We start from the raw sequence: 22116 nt of genomic DNA, 5'->3' as shown, positions 1-22116 counted from the left end.
ACCTTTTATAGACTATTTTGATTAACTTTATTTGTTGTGCCTTTGTACTTAGACTTTTGAGCACACGTATTCGTAACCCATTCTCCGTGTTTTAGTATGCAGAACTTGGCAGACAGCCTGCTGACCGAGCTTGTCACTGCAGTGTCAGAAATACCGGAGAGGATTAAATTAGACCCTTGTTGTTAGCATTTGTTATGGAAACTTGGAGGCCCTGTGCTGAACGTGGTATGAGCATCATGTGTGCTGCTGGTGGCAGTGCTCTTCCTCATGGTGGTTTTTGAGACCCTGAATTCAGCTTTTATTATGTGGCTTTGACTCATGAGGCTTGTTTAATTTTGTTGCTAAGTACCAGCAGCCATGACATAAGGAAAAGTCCTGGGGTCAAGTTGATATTACAGATAATATTCCCCAGCTTATCCAATTGTTTTCACAGGACACTAATTTTAGCATTTGGAGCAGTCTATGGGCTCAATTACTTCAGCTTTATTTACTTCAGTACCAGTTCAGGTGCTTTACATGGATAATTTGCAGCTTATTATGATATCAACTGTTCAAACAGAAAACCTCACCACATTTATCAGACATAGGCTGTTCCACTTAGCCTGGCCAGTCGTACCTTTTTAACTTCATGAAACTTCTCTGTCATGAAATTGGTTCAGCGGTACCCCCCACCAACCCACCCCGATTCACAGCCATTTCCACTGGTACAGAACATACTGAACCAGTCGGCTCTGGGTGGGGGTGATGACTTGTACAGTAGCATCCAACAGCAACGTATTCAAAACAACCAAGATGGCTACAGAATTGCTAATAAACCTTGGATTTATTTTTATTTTACTGTAAAACCCGACAGCAGAGATTCACTGGTGTTCTGACACCACTGCATTGTCTTTGTTTCTTGTTGCTAATCTGGTTGTGGCTCTGCCTGTGTCACATTAGTTTCTCTATTTGGTTGCATGTTTATCCATTGGCATCCAGAGGCAGTTTCTTATACATCCATTCACATTGCCTCCTGGAAATAAAAGTCAAATCTCCAGGACCCAGACTAATCCTTTGTATTGAAGGTAAAAATAATTAGTCCGGCTTGCCAGACAAAGTTAAAGTTGCTCTATTCATCATTGTTTTACATTAAAGGCCTGACTTTAAACCGTTCATAAAGATTTGTAAGATATATATCCATTATTAGTCATCTAGGTGCATTTTAAGTGTCACAAAACTGACAAAATAATCATTAGTTGTGTTTCAGACTACTCACAACGCAAGGTGTTAGACCATTTTTATCAAAACTTTATTGTCATGACATCTAGAGAAATCTGAGCTTGCAGACTGGACTCAAAACACAGAACCACCCAAACATCTAAATGCACTGAACTACTTTAGTCTGATATTTTTTTATTTTTGCAATTAATGAAATTGCTCATGCTAATATTGTAATGGCGATGAATTTGCAATATTTTATGCAGACCTATTCTTTACCTTGTACGGCATTGTTGCACTTTAGTCATGTGTATTTACAACATGATTTATATTTTAAATAATTAAAAGTGCCTTGTGAATCAAAGATGAAATCATTCGGTTACTCACACTATTAGTAGGTAATTGTCCATAACTATTTTCTTACTGCTCAAAGTCGACAATCTGTCACACAGGTTCTGGAGGCGGACAGCTGTCAGATTCCGTGTACGTGTTATACAGCCTCTTGTAAAAGATGATTGTTTAATTGTGGCCCCGGGCTGTTCTGGAGACAGAACTACAGAAATGTAATTGGAAGAAAATAGCTCCACCGGAACCTGAACTCTACCTACCAACAAAATGCTGCTTACACACTGATGCATCAGTATTCATTTTCATTTTATCATAAGATAAAAAGCAAGAGGCTTTCCCTCTGCAAAATTCATATTTTTACCCTCCATATCTACTAAGCACACTGTACATGTTGCTGATTAATCCATATTAAGTGTCTCTTTTACTTGTAATAAAGCTTTCTTTTCTCAGATTTGTAGTTTTGGTAAATGGTCCAAGATGTTGCATATTCTAATTAAGTGTGTTATGCAATGATTTTTAAGGGCACTTTTTACTGGGTGGCTCTTCCATGTGGGAAGTGTGTGGAAGTTCCAGAAATTGTTTGTGTAGCAGGAGTTAGCGCTCTCACTAGCTTGGATCGGTCTGTTTTTGTCATCAGGCAGCTAACTTCCTTCAGTGCTGCGTCGTAAACATTCCCAAATGTCCTCTGACTACAGCCACTTTTGGATCGCTTCTGAATCTCTTAGGCTCATAAGTGGCAGCCTGATCAAATTTGGCTCTGTGCTGTATGCTTACTTGAAACCTTCCTAAATGTAATGGGTCATACAAGAGCCCCATGGAGTACAGTTGATGTCTGTACAGCAGGATGACCACTGCTTCGAGGGGGTGGGGACTGAAGTTTTCTGGTCTAAACATACTGGAAGACTGTGAGCAATGATAGCTCGTCGCCTGTAAGAGCACGGCGCGCTTTAAGCCAGCCCATAAACACATGCAGAGATAACTCAACGTTATTGTCTTTAAGCATGTCGAGAGCTAAATGTGAAGATGTCATGTGGGTGAATGGAGGTTGACAGGGTGGGGGAGGCGTCGTTTCAACAACAGATCTTGAGGAGGGATCCAAATATGTAACGGGAGTGCCAGTAAAATATCTTAGATATGTGTCTGTGTATGTGAACACATTAATGGGAAAAATAAATGTTGTGGCAACTTAATGTGGCTAAACCTTTTCCCACATGAGCTTCTATTTAAACAATAGAAGTATGTCATTGTTAACTCAAAGACATGCAAATGCTAAATGTGCAAGTTTAATTTTTATTTATTTTATTTTTTACCATCATGACATGAAACTCATTTTCTGAATTAGTTTCTGCAATATATTTATTTCTGAGCCAATCAGTTCCTGATCTGCTTGTTGAAGGGGGATCTGAGACTGCAGATTAAATAACGTGATCCGCAGAAATATGAATTGTTTACACCGTTTTGTATGTCTGGGAGTTTGGCCATTAAATATATATATTTTTTTTAAGACTAGATGGGTGTTTCATTTGGTGATTGAGTCAATAGACTAATCTGGTGTGTATCCTGCTCGGCTTGAAGAGTGCAGTTTTCAGCGGCATAATAACTCTGTGGCCTTAATCCAACTCCGTAACCACAGGGGGTTTCCACGGCTGTTGTTACACTTCTCATACCATCATTTTGAGCATCGGCACACACTTTGATCCGAGCTGGAAGGCACAGATAGATGCCACATCTGTCATACGCCATCTACATAATTGTAAGTCTCCCCATTGGTTTAAAAAGTCTGGTCTGGTGCTCAGGAGTAATCTTTGGTGATGAGTAGTAGGATTTCTGCAAAAAGGGATCTGCTTTCTCATCAGCCATGTACAGTCATACAGGGGATGAATCAATTATTGTGAGGTGTTTTTTTTTTTTCACCCCCAAGGATATTAAAAGATTTGATCACTACGACTGCCTCTGACTCGGCCAGGGTGAGAGTCTGAGGCTTTCTGGCACTTCTGTGCCATACATGTGTGTAACACATTTGTAACATGCAACAACAACAGTGCCTTTAAGTCTTCAGGCTGTAACTTGACATGCGTGCTGAATATTAAGCAAATGGTCTTTTCAGGCCTGAATAAAAGCGTTTGTGTCACAGTTAGCATTTTGTAATTGGAGTTATATGGATAAAATGATTTCCCTTTCCATAATATCTAAGTAGATATTGAAAATGTTAAAGTGTGGACTGTCTTCCCAGTCTGTTTGAAAAAATCAAGTTGGTGTCTAAACTGCCATCTTGGGAAATTATGTTTAAAATGTTATTAGATTTTAAAAAAATAAAATATTTACTGATTAATACAAAAACTCGTATGGTACATATGAGTTTGGCCATAGCTAAGCTTTAGCCATAATATTGGACAAACATGCAGCATATGCAAGAAAATGGTATTGCATTTAATAAGTGCCATGCTAAGTATTGTTTTTTATAAAGATAATATCTTGAAAATCAAAAGAAAATTAGGAAATCCCATAGCTTACATATTTTTGTCAAGCAAAAGTACAGAAGCGCTCAGAGGGACACAGATTTCGGGCGTGATTAGAGAGATTATATCCAGAGCAGAGTGGGAGGACCGGAGCTTAATGCACTTAAACTTACTGAGCGGGAGGTCTTCACGTTTGAATCAAGTAAGGACAGGTTAAAACCTCTTGTTTGATACAATCTGAGAAGAAGTCAGTTTTTGGAATTAAAACAGATGTCTATGAGGGCTGTAATGGGTCTCTGAAATCCTAAATATAGCCATTTGGGAACAGTTCCTCCCATTGTCATGTGTAGCATTCCTAGCATACCCAAACGGGATGCATTAACTGAATATACAGTAAATTAAACAATGAGCAAGAGCCGACAAACTGTCGTATGTCTGATGGCTTGGTAACTACTGCAGGTACTGAGATTCTTCTTCTTCTTGTTAAGTTCTTCAAAGTGACATCGAAGCACTTTCTTAAATCTCACTCTCATGTCTTCAGCAGCAGCTGCTGTACCTGCAGCAGCCTCAGATACGAGCTCCCAGCAGTCTGCATGTTGTAACTATTTATGTAGCCTTAAAAGACGAAAAGATAGAAAAAGAAAAGACAAACCAGTTGACTGGCCTTGTTGCAGTTTTTGTGTGGCCTATATTTAAATTTGGGTTTTCCTTACAAGAGCCTTTTATTCTTTTTTTTAATTTAAAATTTTTTTTATTCATCTATCCGCACTTTCTTTCTGTCCTTCATTATCATGAGCCCGAGTAAAGCTAATGGCTAATGTCCACAAACGAGCAGAGCTGGGTAGAGTAGCCAAAAATTGTACTCAAGTAAAAGTACTGTTACTTCAGAATAATATGACTCAAGTAGAAGTAAAAAGTAGTCATCCAAATAATTACTTGAGTAAAAGTAAAAAAGTACTTGGTGAAAAAACTACTCAAGTACTGAGTAACTGTTGAGTAACATCTGATTTTTTTTTTTTTTTTTTAACACAACCATTCAAACAGACAAAAGTACAAAATAATCATCTTCAGGCAAATGAAATCAATAAAATAATATAAATTAAAATTAATAAAAGATAAAAAAATAACTTAAATTAAAATAATCTTAAAGTAAATTCAATTACTTTAATAAATAATAAAATAACAGAATAAAAAAATAAATTAAGCACAAGTAGCACAAAATTTCAAGCCTTTGTACTTTTCTTTTTTAACCAGGCAGAACCAGAACAAGCCCATGAACTCATAGAAACTCTGTGTGTGTTTTGAGTCTGTGTAAATGTGACAAAACATGCAAAAACAAACATTTTTCCCAAAGAATCACCCAGTGATGTCATGAGATTGACGCATACGCGGATAAAAGGGATAAAAGAAAAGTAACAGCTCAACGTAGCCTAATGTAGTGGAGTAAGAGTAACAGTTTCTCCTTCACAAATCTACTCAAGTAAAAGTAAAAAGTATAGTGATTCAAAACTACTCCTAAAAGTACAAAATTTCCCAAAACTTACTCAAGTAAATGTAGCGGAGTAAATGTAACTCGTTACTACCCACCTCTGCAAACGAGATGAGTATTTTTAGTTTAATTGAGAGCGTATTGCACAGAGACAATACAGTGGATGTGAAAGGAGTACTTTGGGTGGGTGTGGGTGCAGCTCTCTAGTTGCGTGGTTCCCGGTGACTCAGCTCATATTTATGTGAGCCACTCTGGTGCAGTGTTTCAGTTGCCTCCTGAAGCAACATGCCCAGTATTAGTTACCCTGTGAAGGTGATGCCCACCTCTGTCTCGGTGCCAGGAGACATCTGCAGGAGGTAGCTGCTGACTGGACTGTGGCAGATGTACAATCACCACGTTAGTGCGGTGTCTGTGTATTGTGTAGTCCATCACGCACCAGCACGCATGCCTCATTCTTAAACCATCTAAAGACGAGGAAGCGGTGGGGCATGTCGAGGGGCCTTTTGGTGTTAACATTTACTGTTCTTTCTTTGGTCAAGAGAACGGCCTTACATAACGTAGGAGCACGAATACCAGCCATTTGTCCTGAGTTCCGGCAGCATGTTATGCTGAGTGGCTCTTCCCCAGACTGGCCTCTGTGTTAAGTCCACAGGAATAAGACCTATTTATTCAACAGAGTCAGTGGGACATTGAATCTGAAATCTCTTCCCTTTCTCTCACTCCACTGGACCAATTATGAACCAGTCACAGCAGTGGTACTACCAGGAAGTTCCTGAAGAAGTCACAAGAGGAGGTTTAAAGTGGAGGAAGTTTTAGAAGAGCATTTACATTTCATGAAAAGGAAAAAAAACAAGAGATTTTCTGTCTTCAGACCAAATAGCTGCAAGGAGAACACTTTTGCCATATGTGAGCTTGTCCTTTTGTCAACGCTAATGTTATTTCCTCTGTGTTTCTCTCTCATCGGTCCACCTGTGGGTTTCTTATGTTCATGATGGATTTCCCTTCTACTTCAACAGGAAACAAGCTAAGGTACGTATGTTTTATTCATTCATGTCCTTAAAATAAAAAAACAACTTGTCTCTTGTTTTTTGCCTTTGTTTTTTTTTAACATATCTAGTCGTGTCCAGTGGTAGTTTTTTCAGCATCGGTTGGTGCCGTTATTGAAGTAAATCTGTGTCGTCGGATTTTGAAGGAAAAAGCAATTGAATTTCTTGCACTGAATATTTATGCATTGAAATTATGTATCTGAAGTTTTTCAATGTTAAAATATTCAACTGCAAAAAAATTAAACCACAAAAAATGTAACCGCAACATCCGGCAACCCAAGGAAGAGCAATCGATTCTAGATTCAAGATCGGGAGCGTGCGTCAAGCAAAAGGAGCGAGCACGAGTCACCTCAGTACAACTTAGGCTTGTCGGCTAGCATGGTGGCCGGATTTTAGCCATGTCCAATAATACTGGGGTTTCAGTCAGTGTTTTATGCCATCAGTGGGGTTTGTGTCTGTAAGATTCATTAATAGACATACATTTTTTGCTCCTTTTGCTTGACGCACGCTCCCGATCTTGAATCTAGAATCGATTGCTCTTCCTTGGGTTGCCGGATGTTGCGGTTTAATTTTTTGCAGTTGAATATTTTAACATTGAAAAACCTTCAGATACATAATTTCAGTACATAAATATTCAGTGCTAGAAATTCAATCACTTTTTTCTTTCAAAATCCGATGACACAGATTTACTTCCATATGCTGTCCTTCAAAATCAAAGTGGCAGGTTAAATTCAAAATAAAGTCCAGAGGAATCAGGAAATTACTTTGTTTTGAAGTGATATAAAAAAAGTTATGGATGACTGGAAAGGATGACTGGAAAAGATGACTGGAAAGGATGACTGGCCAGGCTATTAAATAAGCACACTGAATGGGCTTAAAGTCAAGCAAAAGATCACATGCATGTGCAGCTCATTAGATCTGGCAGAAATCCATCAACAGAAATACAAAACCAATGTACATAATTAAAACAAGGTTTTTCTGTTTTATTTGGCCTCAAAGTTTAAAAAGAATGTTTAACTTGATGAATTCCTCTCCTACTTCATGCATCCTGTAACAGGGCGCATGATGAGCAGCAGTGTAGTACTGAGAATGGTCCAGCAAAGGTCGATTCACTGTTGTGACATTGTTTCTAGGGACATGACTGAGAGTGTTTTAGTAGTTTGGTTGGTCAGCAGGAGCCGGATAGATGTCCGTGTGAATGTGTCAGCGATCTAAGATCTCGTGAACACCCACAAAGGCTCTACAATGAGAGAGGGATGAGCGCGGACATTGAGGCAGTGTGTGTGCGCATTCAAAGCTGCATTGTTGGAGTGCACCCCCACTTCCCCCCTTGACAACACGTTGGTGACTAGCTCAGAGATGTTTCACACACTAGGGAAGGGCTTTGTGCTCGGTGCACTCAGCCCCCCGACTGGACCCGAGGGAGCGCTGGTCTGGGCCGCAGGCGCTTGTGCGTGCGCGGTCCCTGGGGCATGTGAACCTGAGCCGCCCTGTAATAACCCTCAGCTAGACGAGCACGTGGCTGTCTGCTCGGTTATGGCACTCAGATTATTCTCCCAGCATTCTTGAGCAACTAGTTTTCACCCGAGAAATGGCAAAAAAAAAAAAAAGGAATTTGTGCTTCTCGGCTCATCATTATTTGTACTGCTGATTAGTAGTAATTGTCCAATCAAAAGCAATTTGCTGTGCAATCACACCCTCAGGGTGGACGGAGACAGACCAGAGAGCACTGAAGCCCTAGTTACCAAACCAGTCCTAATTGAGAACGATGGCACTTTTGTTCCGTTGAATGGCACCCAGTCACTCATCTGAAGTCACAAGAGGGGGGTCTTGCTTTCATGTGTTTGTCATATCGACCGTGCATCCACTGGTTCCCTGGCCATTAGCACTTATGATGAGGAGGGAGTTCAATTATTCTGTGGCATTTGTTTAGGGGAACATTTTTTGGCAGCACCCTGAATCCTTGGAGTGCATTTACTGCAGCGTGAGGATGACTGTGCAGTCAATCAGCCCAGTGTCTCAAAATATAATGTAATAAGATCTAGCTGAAACTTTTGATCTAATAAATACAGACTTTAGAAACATGCTCGCCTTCAATTTGCTAAGAGGAACTCTAAACAATATTAAATACAGACAAACTAAACATTTAAGTATTACAGCCAGCACTTAAATGGAACTTTACTTTTAAGATGTCTTTATTCTGTCTGTAATATTTTGAAGGAGATTCAGGGGAGCACATTAGATGCACAACAGTCCACATGAATGCCAGGTATTGTATAACAGAAGCTGTTCCCATCTGTGAATCGCTGTGGTAAAAGAGGCCACTGCTTGTCCCAGAGGACGTCCTTACTGTGCCGTGAACCACCCAGAGTTCACACAGGTGCCTGGAGGATACAAGGGCCTTCTGCTGCTCTGAGGGCCAGCCTGGCCGGCTGGGAATGGTGACAGCCCAGTTTCCTTAGAGATGAGGGCCATCGAATGCTGGAATTTTTCCTGGGGAAGACTGACCCTGATTTAGAATCCGTTTAACTCCAGCAACTATGACAGAACACTGGGCTGCTAACAGTGGATTTATGCAGACAGTCAGGGTGCTCGCATAATGAGCATTAACTCGAACAATTGCTCAGAATTCATCTTAGTCGTCCGGACAAGCTTAGTCCTGCTGATTTGCTGTACAGCAGGGTGGCATGGCACTGCTCAACAATCCCGTGTTTATACCTCAAAGATAAAGGGGGGAAAAAAAACGTATAAAAAAGATCAGGGTCTATTGTAACATACGTGCTTGGACAGGCGCGAGAATGTGTCTTTACTCTCTCTGTTTTGTCTCCTCTGCAGGTGTTCGCTTTTGACCACTGTTTCTGGTCCATGGATGAATCCAACATTCCTAAATATGCTGGTGAGTCATTAAGGATGAAACTAGTCTTTCACTCATTCAAATGACTCAGATCATGTGCTGTGTAAAGGCATGAGGAGCTTTGTGCTACAGCTGCGGGAGCAGGGAAACTCGCGACTTACAGGGAAGGTTTTTTTCTTTTCTTCTTTTTGCATCATGCAAAGTGGAGACTTTGAACAGATGTGATCATTTGCATTAGGACTCGCTTCGTTGAATTGATTAACAAAGACGTTGCAGGAACATTATCCTGAAGTTGAGACAAAAAAATATATTTAGCAGATTTCTGCATTATAAATCCAGATAAGATTCTCTAACTGCAGTGATCTGCATTTCTGATTGTGCTGAAATTCTTATGCACCCCTTCATATGTTTCTTCAGCAACCGTTCATCACCGAGATGAGGATTATAGAGAGCGGTCAAAGTCACAGTTTCTGTAGGATCTATTCAAGAGCTTATTTCTGCCAGTACAAGGCATATTAACATAATCATTGAAGATATTTTGCTCGTCATATTTCCCTCCTGTAAATGTAATGCTTACATCTGTTTTTTCCTGAACCGACAAGGCGGTCTGTTCAGTGAAAGGCTGCCTGAAGAGTTGGAGCCAAGGCTTTATTTAGCTCATTAAACAGCTGTCCCATTCACCAGGGGCACGTCAGCGAGCAACACAACATATTTCTCTACACAGCTTTACATTTTCCACATGGCCAGACAGGAATCTGCCACTTTCATGAATCTTATTCATTGTTTTGTGGACCTTGATAAATACACTGCTCTGTATTGATTTTGCATACTAAGAAGACAACGAGATTATTAGTGGATACTTGTGTGCAACTTAGCTGTTCCTCTGTTTACCACAATCTCCATGGTGACTGATTCTTTCTCTGAAGGTCAAGAAGTGGTGTACAAGTGCCTTGGAGAGGGAATACTTGAAAATGCATTCCAGGGATATAATGCCTGCATATTTGCCTACGGACAAACGGGTAACAAAAATCCACATGAACTCTGTATGAAGTCACTTTTTCCCCTCTCTGAAAACATCTGCCCATGTTGTCTTGATAATGAATTACCACTTTAAAGCTCCAGTAAGGTAGTACCTAGTTTAGGAAAATGTGAGCTACATTTTATAGATGTCTCATAACACTCTACACACATCTTGCATACAGGCAGACACAACCATTTGCAGTGCACTTAAACTCACAATGTTTCACTGTAAAACAGCTTTAAGCCAAAGACTGAGAATTGTTCATCCAAATGACTTTAATCTACATCAGGTAAACAATTGCTGAGGACACTTGTGTGCACTGCCACACAGAGACCTCTATTTAATTTTAATCGTGTAATGTTAAGTTTCTTAGTACGTTTTCTGGCTGAGGTGTGATCATAGATGCGTTTACAAGGTTTTAACTACTAGATTTGTATTTATGAGTGGGCTGGTGAATCATTTTGTATCTTTCATGGCCATAAATCCAATTTTATTCTTTTTTTTCTTTTAGTTACTTTCTAGTATCGAGCAGCCAACCTTATTGACCGTTTGAAAAAAGCACTTGAATATTTCCACATGCTGCAAGCAGTATTTAAGTCATGAACTGAATTGTAGAAAAGCTGCTTTTGGCACAGAAGAAAATGTCAGTTGCTTACAAATTTTACACTAAGGAAGCATGAAAGTCTTCGTTTCATGTTAAAATACCAGTTTCAATACAGTTTGAAAGAATATTTGCCTACTTTTAGGAAGCGGCAAAAACCCTCCTAAGTAACTGGATTCTCGTACCGGTTGTCCATTGTGACAACTGCTTATCGCTTCTTGGCACCGTGCCACACATCAACAATAATGAGACTAGTTTGCCGAATTAAAGTGGACATCATGGCTGAATGATGTAAAAGTCCCAATAAAGTAATGATGGAAGAGAAAAAGACTAAGCAAGAGTAAATCTTGTTCAGTAAGTAAATATTGCACAATGTTGTAAAAGCAACTGAACGTTTACGTCTATAGTGGTGCTATAAATTAGGTTCCTTTGTGCTGCGTTAAGGCTGTCCCACAATGGCATCAGTTTTCATACCTGCAGGATGTGTTTTTGAATTTTTTTTTATTTGACAAGATCTGTTTATAAACTTATGATACTTTATAACCTGTTAACTTTGTTTTAAATGAGTTTACTTTTATTCAGTGAAGTTCAAAAATACTTAAATAATTGACTGTTTACATGTGACATCATGCAAAGACTGTGTTATATAAGCATCCGGATCCTAATCCGGATGCTAATTAGAGGACAATGCCCCCCTGCCCCCCCAAAGTGGTTTACTGTATGACTCATTCTGTTTATGGTTATTTTCCTTTTTCATTTCACCTATTGATTCATTCCAGATGTGTCAAAACCATTGTATAGAGCATAACTACGTTAACATTCATTTTTGATTCTGCTGACTATCCAGGTTCAGGCAAATCCTTTTCCATGATGGGAAACGGAGAGCAGCCAGGTTTAATCCCTCGACTGTGCTGCTGTCTCTTTGAGAGGATCCACAAAGAGGGGAATGAGGCCCATAGTTTTAAGGTGGAAGTTTCCTACATGGAGATCTACAACGAGAAGGTCCGTGACCTGCTTGACCCCAAAGGGTGAGTCAGATGTGTTGACTTTGTCATGTGCATGCCAGGTATCAGCTACCTGCATTTCATGACCTAATGCCTCGGACCGTTCTGGACCTGGGGTGACGGATGCAGCTGGTTATGAAAACTGTGCAGTTTTCTCTGTCTTAATTTACTCCACCTCACAGCAAAGGCAGTGACCCGATTGTGAGCTTCCACTTTGTGCTGGTGTGCACTTTGCAGTGCCGTCAGGTGTGTTACCCTTAATGTGGTGTGGCAGCAGAATGTGAATAAGAAAACTAAGCGCAGTCTCTTCCTGCGGAAAAGCAGCCAGCATCGCCCTGACACTGTTGCATTCTTCGCGTCTGCGGTCTCATGTGGGTTGGCAGACAGACTGATGGGGAGGCCGAGGTGTGAATGGGCATGTTTAAGGGACATCTGTTGGTGAAGCTTGAAGCAAGAGAGCAGTCACAGCCTCCTGTGAGCAAGCACCAAAGAGAAGCTACAGTGCAGTGCTCTGTGTCCTGCAGATGTCTGAGGATGCAGCCAGACTCATTTTGATGACGGCTTCCTCTTGCATACACAGTGAGCCTCACGCTCTTGATCCTGCCTGGGTGACTAAACATTAGCTGTAGTACAGACGTGAGATATGGAGCCTGAACTCAGTTTCTGTCACACAGTGAACGAGAGGCTGGTTGCTGTCTTCCTTGTGGATGTATTCTCTTAACAATAAAATGCACAAAGGGACACAAGAAGCACCATCCCAGCAAATTTACAATTTTAAAACCATCAATTATCGTTTGAAGATTTTGTTTCCTCAGTATATTTTAAAATGAAGATGAGTTTTATTTTAAATAAATTTGCAATCTTGTTAACCTTTAAGAAGAAACTGAGAGATAACGCTGCCCTGAATTTAACAATGTTGTTAAAGTTCAACCCCACACTGAATTTATTCTCCAGTTTCACCCTGACATACAGTACCACATTCCCCTGTGCTTCAAACACTCTTTGATGCATTGATGTTGCCAAAATGTGCTGATGGTTGTGGATGCCAGAGCCGCCTGTAGCCACATCTTCAGCCACAATCACGGCTCTCCTCTCATGAGGCGTTTTATTTCTGTTGATAACATTCATTGCTAAAAACAACAGTGACCCAGATGCGGCGCAATGTTAAGCCCCCTTCAAAAAGACACCCCCCGTGAAGAATATTAAGCCCCTTTCAAAAGAGCAGATGGGCTATGGCTTGTCATGTAGCACAACATTGAATGGTAAAGTCACAAACAATGTTCAAGGTTAGTTTCTTCTCTTTTTTTAAATTTTTTTATAAAGATATTTTTTGGCCAGAAAACATCCTTGTAGTGCCCTGCCATAAGCCCATGCAATCCATTGATTTAGCCCACACATTTAGAAATAGGAGGTAATTTTCAACTTAAATTAATTTTTTTCCTCCTAATTTTTCTACTGAAAGTGTCTGTTTATGAAAATCACGTTGTAAAAGGCGTCACAGTTGTTTCTGTTAAATTCCATGATTTAGGAACGCTGCTTTAACGTCATGCTTTATTGTTTTGGTCACTTGTCAAGAGTTTTAGCTACCATTACGTTTTCTTTGTTGTTGATTTGCTGCTTGTTTTGTTGTTTTTAAATAAGAAACTGGTTAAAAAAAAAAAAAAACTAATTTCACATAAGATGGTCTGATGCAGAGCCTCACTTCACCTGACTGAAGAATTTTCCCAATTGATGTTTTCAGGTAATGTCTCAGATTGGAAGTGGTAATAGTACCCCTCGTCCTTACTCTCTGTGCTTCCTCTTCTGTTTTCTAAGAAGCCGCCAGTCCCTTAAAGTTCGGGAACACAAAGTCTTGGGTCCATATGTGGATGGTCTGTCTCAGCTGGCTGTCACCAACTTTGAGGTGCGTCTTTCACGCGTCTGTCATTACGCCGTCACCAGTGACAAGACTGAATCCATTCTTTCACATACTGAAATGCCTTACTTTTTACATAAACATAGACATCCAGCGGCAATTCCTTAACATATGTCTAGTTGTCAAACTGTTGATTTAGATCGCAATAACCATTAGTTTAAAATCCTCCCCTGTGACTGCAGTCATGAGGTTCCGTGCAGTTGATATGCCAAACCTCGGAAAGCCCTTCCTTAATGAAGCAAAACATCTCCACCCTGTTCCTCTGTGCTTTGTGCCGGCTGCTCCTAGTTCAGTAGATTTCCCGCTGCCTGTTGTGACCCAGATAAATTAAATTCAAAGAGCTACATGTGAATGCCGCCTGAATTAAGTGTTATCACAACAAACCATTTGCAAGCTTTGCAGATTCTTGTTGAATCTGTTTTTGGACTAAAAAAAATTAAATTGCAATGACGACTAATGATGCAGTTTCTTTTCTCTTCTTACCTCCCGCTTTATTCTTTTAGGACATTGAGGTGTTGATGTCAGAGGGGAATAAGTCTCGCACAGTCGCAGCCACCAACATGAATGAGGAGAGCAGTCGATCACATGGCGTCTTCAGTATCATTGTCACACAAACGCTCTATGACCTACAGTCTGGAGTTAGTCTTTTTATACACAAGAACACATATTTATCTCTGTCCTGTAAATCCGTGTCTCGAGTCTGACTGTGCATGTTGTAAACAGAATTCGGGAGAGAAAGTGAGCAAAATGAGTCTGGTTGACCTGGCAGGAAGTGAACGAGTGTCTAAGACTGGAGCTGCTGGGGAGCGACTCAAAGAAGGGAGCAATATAAACAGGTATGTCATTTGTTTTTGGGGTTTTTTTCTTTCATCTGAATCGTGCATTTAGTCTGATAATTTAAAAGTTTACTTGTGAGAGAACTCATGCATATTTTTGTGGTTTTAGGTCTCTCACCACATTAGGTTGTGTCATTTCTGCACTGGCTGATCAATCTGGAGGAAAAGGGAAGGCCAAGTTTGTGCCTTACAGAGACTCGGTCCTCACCTGGTTGCTAAAGGTTTGACCCACAAATTACATATCTTATAAATGCCTCTTAATTTCCATGATAGTTTGCTCCATCCTGGCAGAAAGAAAAGTACATTTTAGCAGCTCTGCTTTTTTCCAATGTGTTCCCTTCACTTCAGGACAACCTCGGAGGAAACAGTAAGACATGCATGATAGCCACAGTGAGTCCAGCTGCTGATAACTATGAGGAGACGCTGTCCACGCTGCGCTACGCTGACAGGGCCAAGAGAATTGTCAACCACGCTGTGGTGAATGAAGATCCTAACGCTCGGATCATTAGAGAACTCAGGGAAGAGGTGGAGAAACTTAGGGTTCAGCTCTCTCAGGCTGAGGTGAGAGGAGAGGTCGACCTCCACAGATGGGGGATAAATTGATGCCAGATTTATCAACATTACCTGAAAGCTTTCTCTGTTGTTTTCCATCAGTCTATGAAGGCCCCTGAGCTGAAGGAGAAACTGCATGAATCAGAAAAACTCATTCAGGAGATGACAGTTACCTGGGAGGAGAAGCTGAGGAAGACCGAGGAGATTGCTGGTGTATGCATGAGTCACAAAAACCTTTAACATCCAAACTTAAATTCTTTGTATTTATATGGATCTCTAAACAGCTCTTTGCTTTTGTAGGAGCGTCAGAAACAGTTGGAGAGCATGGGCATCTCTTTGGAGACTTCTGGGATTAAAGTGGGCGAAGACAAATGTTTCTTGGTCAATCTCAATGCTGATCCTGCTCTGAATGAGCTGTTGGTTTACTATCTGAAGGTAAACACTGTTGTGATGATGTGAAAAAGCTGATATTTTTACGTAATATTCTGATACTGATGGTTCTGCTTCTTTACTTGTTCAACTTTGCCACTAAGGCCATGTGATTCCTACAGCTCAATAACTTGTATGGTTATTTCAGATATAACATAAGCAGTTAACTTTGTAGTGTATATTTACTTTGCCAATCTAACTAATTTGTATTAGTTTTTTATTAAATTTTAATTTAGATTTAAAAAAACTAAAATTAGGATTTTCTTAAAAATTGAGATGGAGTTAAATAAGAAATGTACAATAAAAACTGCTTGACAGTATCACATGTACATTTTCATAATTTTTTTAATGAAGTGGTTTAAAAAGAAGGCCACAATTTTTAACAGGGATTTAAGTCACAATCCTTACAATTAAGTTTTATTTTCTTTATTTTTTTTATACAAGGAATAGATGTGAATGATTTGTATGTCTTTTATGTTCTTTTCTTCTGCTTTCACCATATAATTAGCCTGATAATGGTTCAGTAATTATTATTTAATCTGTGGTGGTAGCACATTTCAGTGTCACCTTTTTGCTGTTAGTAATATGGCTCTGCCATATTACTGTGTCTGGCTTTTCATCTGGATCTGTAACCCTTGCTTCAATAGAAGGTCTTTGAAACGTAGTTACGTGACTGTTAATAAATTGAATACTTCTAGACAGACAGGGGTGCTAATTCTCTTTTTAGTTGTCATTAACCCACAGCTTAAGATAACACTAATAAGAGAGCACCAGTCAAACCTCAAATGATGAAAATCCAGGTGGAAATAATAATGAAAATATCACATTCCAGTCATTCAGTTCAGCTGAAATAATTGCAAACAGATTATGTTGTAATTGTGAAAGACCAACTGTGATTATTTTTTTCTTTTTTTTTTTTACATTTGAAACTTTGGGAACTTGATTATCTGTTTAAAACTTAAAGCTAGTGAATCTGCATTTATTTGGTGTTTGGCATTTCAATTCTATTAAGATGTTATTGTGCCATGTTCTTTAATTTCCTACAAAAACGCTTCTTAGTAAAGTTGCATTTACATTTGGAGCAGCCAAAACTGGTACGGCGGTTCTGTCAGTGGAGTCTTAAAGGTCTGGGGCATTTTTCTAACGTGGAAATCCCCTGCTGTCTGTCACTAGTTTTACATTTTTAATAATTTAAAAGTTATGGATGCACTGATTGAACTCAACACTTCTTTGTAAAGGATGTCTTTTGTCTAACATGGATGAAAAAACATGATGATGATGATGATGATGATGATGACCAAGGCTTTCTGTCAGAGATGCTGCCAAAATGTAAAACACCAGAGAGTGAAGCACAATAACAGAAGTTGAGAAAGCTGTCTCATCACTAATTTTTCTTAGAGAATTTCAGCCTGACCATCTCCATTACTCCTCATGCTGTAAGAGTGATAATCACCATATGTGAGCCCTTGTGTTTCAGCAATTCAGATGACACTGAGAACACAAGTGCAGTAGAAGCAGGTCTGGATCAACCAACCAGCTAGTTGGAGCTGTGAGAGAGGAGGCACATGAGAAAGCAGTCTGTGCAGCTTTCCGAACAACAGTCCTTTGTCTGGCCTCTGTAGGACAGCCTGGCATATCAGAGAGGAATGACTGCTAATGCAAAATGGGTTAGGACATCCTCTCAGAGCCGGGATGTTTGTTTAACAACGCCCCCTCTGCATGGACTGTTTTTTTTCCTTTACCAACTGAACCCCAGTTTTGGCTTAGTCATGACTCTCTGGAACTTTTGAAATGTATTTTTCTTCTGAAAATGTTTAAATTACAAGGCTCGTTTCTAATATATTCACAAGTGCCATTATTGTTTTGTCAATCTGTCTTCCACCTGTGCGTAGGAGCACACGCGTGTGGGTGCAGACACGTCTCAGGACATCCAGCTCTTTGGGATCGGGATCCAGCCAGAGCACTGTGTCCTGGAGCTTTGCCCAGACGGTGATGTCACCCTCACGCCCTTGGGGAATGCCAGGTGAGCTATTGTACAGAAACGTCCACTATCTGTCTGTCTGTTATGGATGAGTGGACCTTAGACTTTCTCATGACCTCACTGCACTGGAATTCTGTGATCAGAGCCCTTATACTTTGATATCAGATTCATGTCTTCCTCCCACAAAAACACTATTGTTCCTTCTCAGTTAGTGAGTTTTTCCATTTTAAAATTTAAATACGTTTTCTTATCTTTTCATCTGACATTTTTCTTTTGTTTTGATTTTCTACAGGACCTGTGTGAACGGTACAATGATCGACTCCTTAGTACACTTGTGGCACGGAGACCGTATATTATGGGGAAACAATCACTTTTTCAGGTATGACCGTTTTTGTTTTCATAGTTGTCGGTGTTTGAAATACTAAGACATCTGAAAAGGGACTGATTAGATGTTGTTATGCTCTGTAGGATAAATCTGCCTAAACGAAAGCGGCGGGACCGTTTGAAGGAGCTAGAGAAAGCCTCTCCCAGAGAGAGCTTTGTTGAGGTGGACGTGGAAACAGCCAGCGAGGCCTCCTCTGAGCAAGACTACAGCTATGAGTTTGCCCAGATGGAGGTCATGATGAAGACTCTTGGAAATAACGGTATGATAAGAAGAACATGTTTTCTGTGACCTTGTGATTGTAATATTGGTATCTGTGTCGTAATTGAATCCAATTGTCAGTGCTCATGTTACAGTTGCCCTCTTCCTTTACTGAGGAAGCATTCCTGTGTACGGTACAATACAGCACTGCATGTGCACTTTTTCTCCACATATGTAGACCCTATGCAGAATGTGGTCCAGGTGTTGGAGAAGCAGTACCTGGAAGAGAAGAGGACGGCTCTGGAGGAGCAGAGGCTCATGTATGAACGAGAGCTGGAGTCGTTACGGCAACAGTTGTCTCCTGAGAAAATGCCCCAGCATCACCGGAGCAGCAGCGAGCGCCTTACGTTCCCCACGCACACATCACACGGCAAGCTGCGCCTGTGGACCGAGGAGCGGTCAGTGAAGTGCACACACGCTAGTGACGGGCAGGTTCTTGGCTTTAGTATCACATCCAAGTGATCCGTCATGACAGCCAGTCTGCAGCACCATAACCTGTATAAAACATGTCATACTTATTTTGAATTGAACCAACCAACATTTTTTTTAAGTCGTAGTTTAAAGTAGGGAAGAAGCAAGTCTATTATTTGAGTGAGGTTACTTTTCCAATGTCTGTGAACACAAAGTGCACGAAAAAAGGAAAAAAAGACAACAAATCTGGATTTTCATGAATGAACGTCTATTTTGCAATATCAATGTATGTGTGTCCATGTGTGTACTCGAGACAGGGATGAGCTGTTTCGTCAGAGTCTCTCTCGACTCAGAGAGCAGGTCGTCAGAGCCAACACTTTGGTGCGAGAGGCCAACTTTTTGGCAGAGGAGATGAGCAAACTCACTGACTATCAGGTCACTCTTCAGATTCCTGCAGCCAACCTCAGCGCCAACCGCAAAGTCAGTATTCAAAACACCCACATTTATTAAATAGATGCATAAATCAAATATGTGAAGGTGAGAGTGTCATAGTAACCTGACTAAAATGTGTGCTGTCCATATTTATGTAGCGTGGAGCAATTGTGAGTGAGCCAGCCATTCAGGTGCGAAGGAAAGGGAAGGGCACCCAGGTGTGGACCATTGAGAAGCTGGAGAACAAACTGGTGGACATGAGAGACTACTACAGAGACTGGAAAGAAGGCGCAGAGGAAATGGTGAGAAGCAATACTACGAACAGGAAAAAAATGAAAACTGAACATAAATCATTGCATTACTAAGTCTGTTCCTCTGTTTTTTTCCAGTGTAACAAATCAAACAGTAAACAATCTGATCCATTTTATGAGGCGCACGAGAACCACAACCTCATAGGAGTTGCCAACATTTTTTTAGAGTGTCTTTTTCACGATGTTAAACTACAATATGCTATCCCTATCATCAGCCAGCAGGGAGAGGTGAGGGTGCACTGGTGCTTTATTAATGCTGATATCCTGGATCTTTTTCAAAATTAGTTAAATTCTGCTTGAACATACAGGTTGCAGGCAGATTGCACGTTGAGCTAATGCGAGTTAGCGGCACTTTACCGGAGCGCCTGTCTGGGGGAGACGACTCATCTGAGAACTCCAGTGAGAGCAGTTGCTACGAGGTCATGGATACCAACGGAGAGATTGTCCACATGGCCAAGAGGCTCACCTGCAGGGTGAGAGTCCTCTTCCAGGGGATTAAACACAAGATTGATTAATTAAATGACTATGCAACGTCACTGGGAGACGTCCATGTCTTCATCCTGTCTGTTGGTGTCGTTGCTGTGCAGGTCAGGATCAGAGAGGCCACAGGGCTGCCCCTCAACCTCTCCAACTTTGTCTTCTGCCAGTACACCTTCTGGGAGCATGGTGAGCCCACTGTGGCTCCTCCTATGGTTAGCCCTGATCAGCCTTCCCCCCGAAGCCCAGATGCTCAGTTCGTTGTCCAGTTTGATCACTGCAAGGTGAGCAAAAAACAGTTTTTTTCACTCAAAGCCTTTAAATTGCACATACTTTGAATTCTTGTTACTTCTGTTTCCATTTCTGTATTTTACATCTTGACCTCTTTATTTTCCAGGACTATATTGTGCATGTATCAGACGAGTTTTTAGAGTTTATATCAGATGGAGCGTTGGCCATAGAAGTGTGGGGTCACCGCTGTGCTGGGAGAGGACGTTCAGTCTGGGAGTTGGATGCTCTGGAGGCCAAGACCCAGACGCTCCGAGACAGGTCTGATGGATGCCGTTTTTCCTCTTACACTTGAGCAGTTACTGACATTTCACACTTTACTAATCTTAGCTGTTGCATGTTTAAGGTGGAGTGAGGTGTCCCGCAGGATTGAGCTGTGGGTCTCCATCCAGGAACTGAACGAGCAGGGAGAGTATTCATCTGTGGAGCTGCATCCTGGAAAAGACATCAGCACGGGAGGAGTCTTCCAGCTCCGACAGGTCAGAATAAAACTTGGGAGGAGGTTTCCTTTAGTTCAGCATGGCTGGCTTGAATCAAACAATCAGTATGTGATTATATTTGTGTGAGTAGGGCCACTCCAGGAGGCTGCAGGTGTGCGTGAAGCCAGTCCAGAACTCGGGCACCCTCCCTCTGCTGGTGGAGGCCATACTGTCCGTCTCTATCGGTTGTGTGTCTGCTCGCTCCACTAAACTACAGCGGCCTCTCGACAGCTACCAGGTCTGTAAAGTACACCCTTGCACATGCCATTGCGTACATGCCGTTTCAACTATGAATACATATGCTGACATAAATACGATGATGATTTGCAAGTGGATAAACTGCAGATATGTATTTTGGAAATAGCATGTTCACATTATGTTGTACAGTATTATGCTGTTTCAGCCAAGGTATATTTAGTGTTTTCAGGTTTTATGCCTTGACTGTTTCTAAGGTATTTTTAACTCTGAAGAATATATCCATTAATATGAACAGCTCTTCGATGTCACTGACGTCCCGAAAAAAATGACACAATCAATGTCAGGGCCTGAACTGGTTTTCTAGCATTTGACCGAGTATCTTCTCCCCTGCCAGAGAGAGGCGGAAGACGATATGGATAGTTATCAGGTACCCTCCAAGTCTCATTTTCCTTCTGCTGCTCCCCCTGTAGTCCACTCTGCAGCATGAAGGAAACCAACTGATTGCGTGTTTGTGACAAGGCCTTTTGCTGAGGGCACGCAAAGCCAGACGCAGAAGGCCTCGCCTCTGTCAACTAAAGAAGCGCTTTATTAAACAGTAGCTGCACATCTCAATGGTTTCTGATGCTGTAATTATCAATCACACCAGCCCATTCTTTGGCAGCTGTTTATGCAAAACCCAGTTCCACCCATGGCTGAGCTCCCAGCCAGAGCAGCATGACTGCCAGGATCCCGCCCCATGCTCTCTCGCCTTCCCCCTCAGGTTGCACACACTAATGCTACTGTTTGCCTGTCACCACTGAAGAACTTCAGAAACGATAATCCTCACCTAATCGCAAGGGCATTGCATGGCTGCATGATTTACAGCACTTTGCATGGTGAAAATGTGCTGACATCGGATGTGAGAAAAGGTCTGAGTAAAGTGTAGTTTTCAGGGTAGAATCAGCTCTCTGTGGTTCTGTCACATGGCAGAAGTTATCTTTCGTGCATACAGGTAGGAGCTCAGGAGGCTTTTGCTGTATGTGAGTGTGCATGCAATGGTACATATGAACAGTATGGGTTTCATTGCAGTCTTCATGCGTGAGCTACATTTTTTTCATCCAAAACTGCAAAATCTAAGGCTTTGTTTTTTTGTGTGCGTGTTTTTT

General features: G+C 41.0%; 1 protein-coding gene across 5 annotated transcripts in view; it reads left to right on the top strand.

Annotated features, from left to right (window-relative positions):
• kif13a (kinesin family member 13A) overlaps positions 1-22116 on the top strand; it is a 48414-nt gene that overhangs the window by 9471 nt on the left and 16827 nt on the right. For 2 of the 5 annotated variants that reach the window (XM_061716694.1, XM_061716691.1), the window contains exons 3-26: positions 6510-6522; positions 9375-9435; positions 10320-10412; positions 11863-12043; positions 13835-13922; positions 14438-14572; positions 14658-14770; positions 14880-14991; positions 15119-15331; positions 15425-15535; positions 15623-15757; positions 17644-17774; positions 18025-18111; positions 18201-18376; positions 18554-18773; positions 19104-19266; positions 19377-19520; positions 19608-19757; positions 19838-20002; positions 20117-20290; positions 20404-20555; positions 20641-20773; positions 20865-21011; positions 21366-21398. In XM_061716694.1, the coding sequence (XP_061572678.1) occupies positions 6510-6522; positions 9375-9435; positions 10320-10412; positions 11863-12043; positions 13835-13922; positions 14438-14572; positions 14658-14770; positions 14880-14991; positions 15119-15331; positions 15425-15535; positions 15623-15757; positions 17644-17774; positions 18025-18111; positions 18201-18376; positions 18554-18773; positions 19104-19266; positions 19377-19520; positions 19608-19757; positions 19838-20002; positions 20117-20290; positions 20404-20555; positions 20641-20773; positions 20865-21011; positions 21366-21398 (3130 nt within the window). The remainder of the gene's footprint in view (positions 1-6509; positions 6523-9374; positions 9436-10319; positions 10413-11862; positions 12044-13834; positions 13923-14437; positions 14573-14657; positions 14771-14879; positions 14992-15118; positions 15332-15424; positions 15536-15622; positions 15758-17643; positions 17775-18024; positions 18112-18200; positions 18377-18553; positions 18774-19103; positions 19267-19376; positions 19521-19607; positions 19758-19837; positions 20003-20116; positions 20291-20403; positions 20556-20640; positions 20774-20864; positions 21012-21365; positions 21399-22116) is intronic. The other 3 variants (XM_061716695.1, XM_061716693.1, XM_061716692.1) reach the window with 2 other exon arrangements.

This window comes from Cololabis saira, chromosome 3, assembly GCF_033807715.1.
Source record: "Cololabis saira isolate AMF1-May2022 chromosome 3, fColSai1.1, whole genome shotgun sequence".
Lineage (NCBI taxonomy): Eukaryota > Metazoa > Chordata > Actinopteri > Beloniformes > Belonidae > Cololabis > Cololabis saira.
Note: the sequence above shows the minus strand (reverse complement) of the source record. Positions and strands in the feature narration are given on the sequence as shown.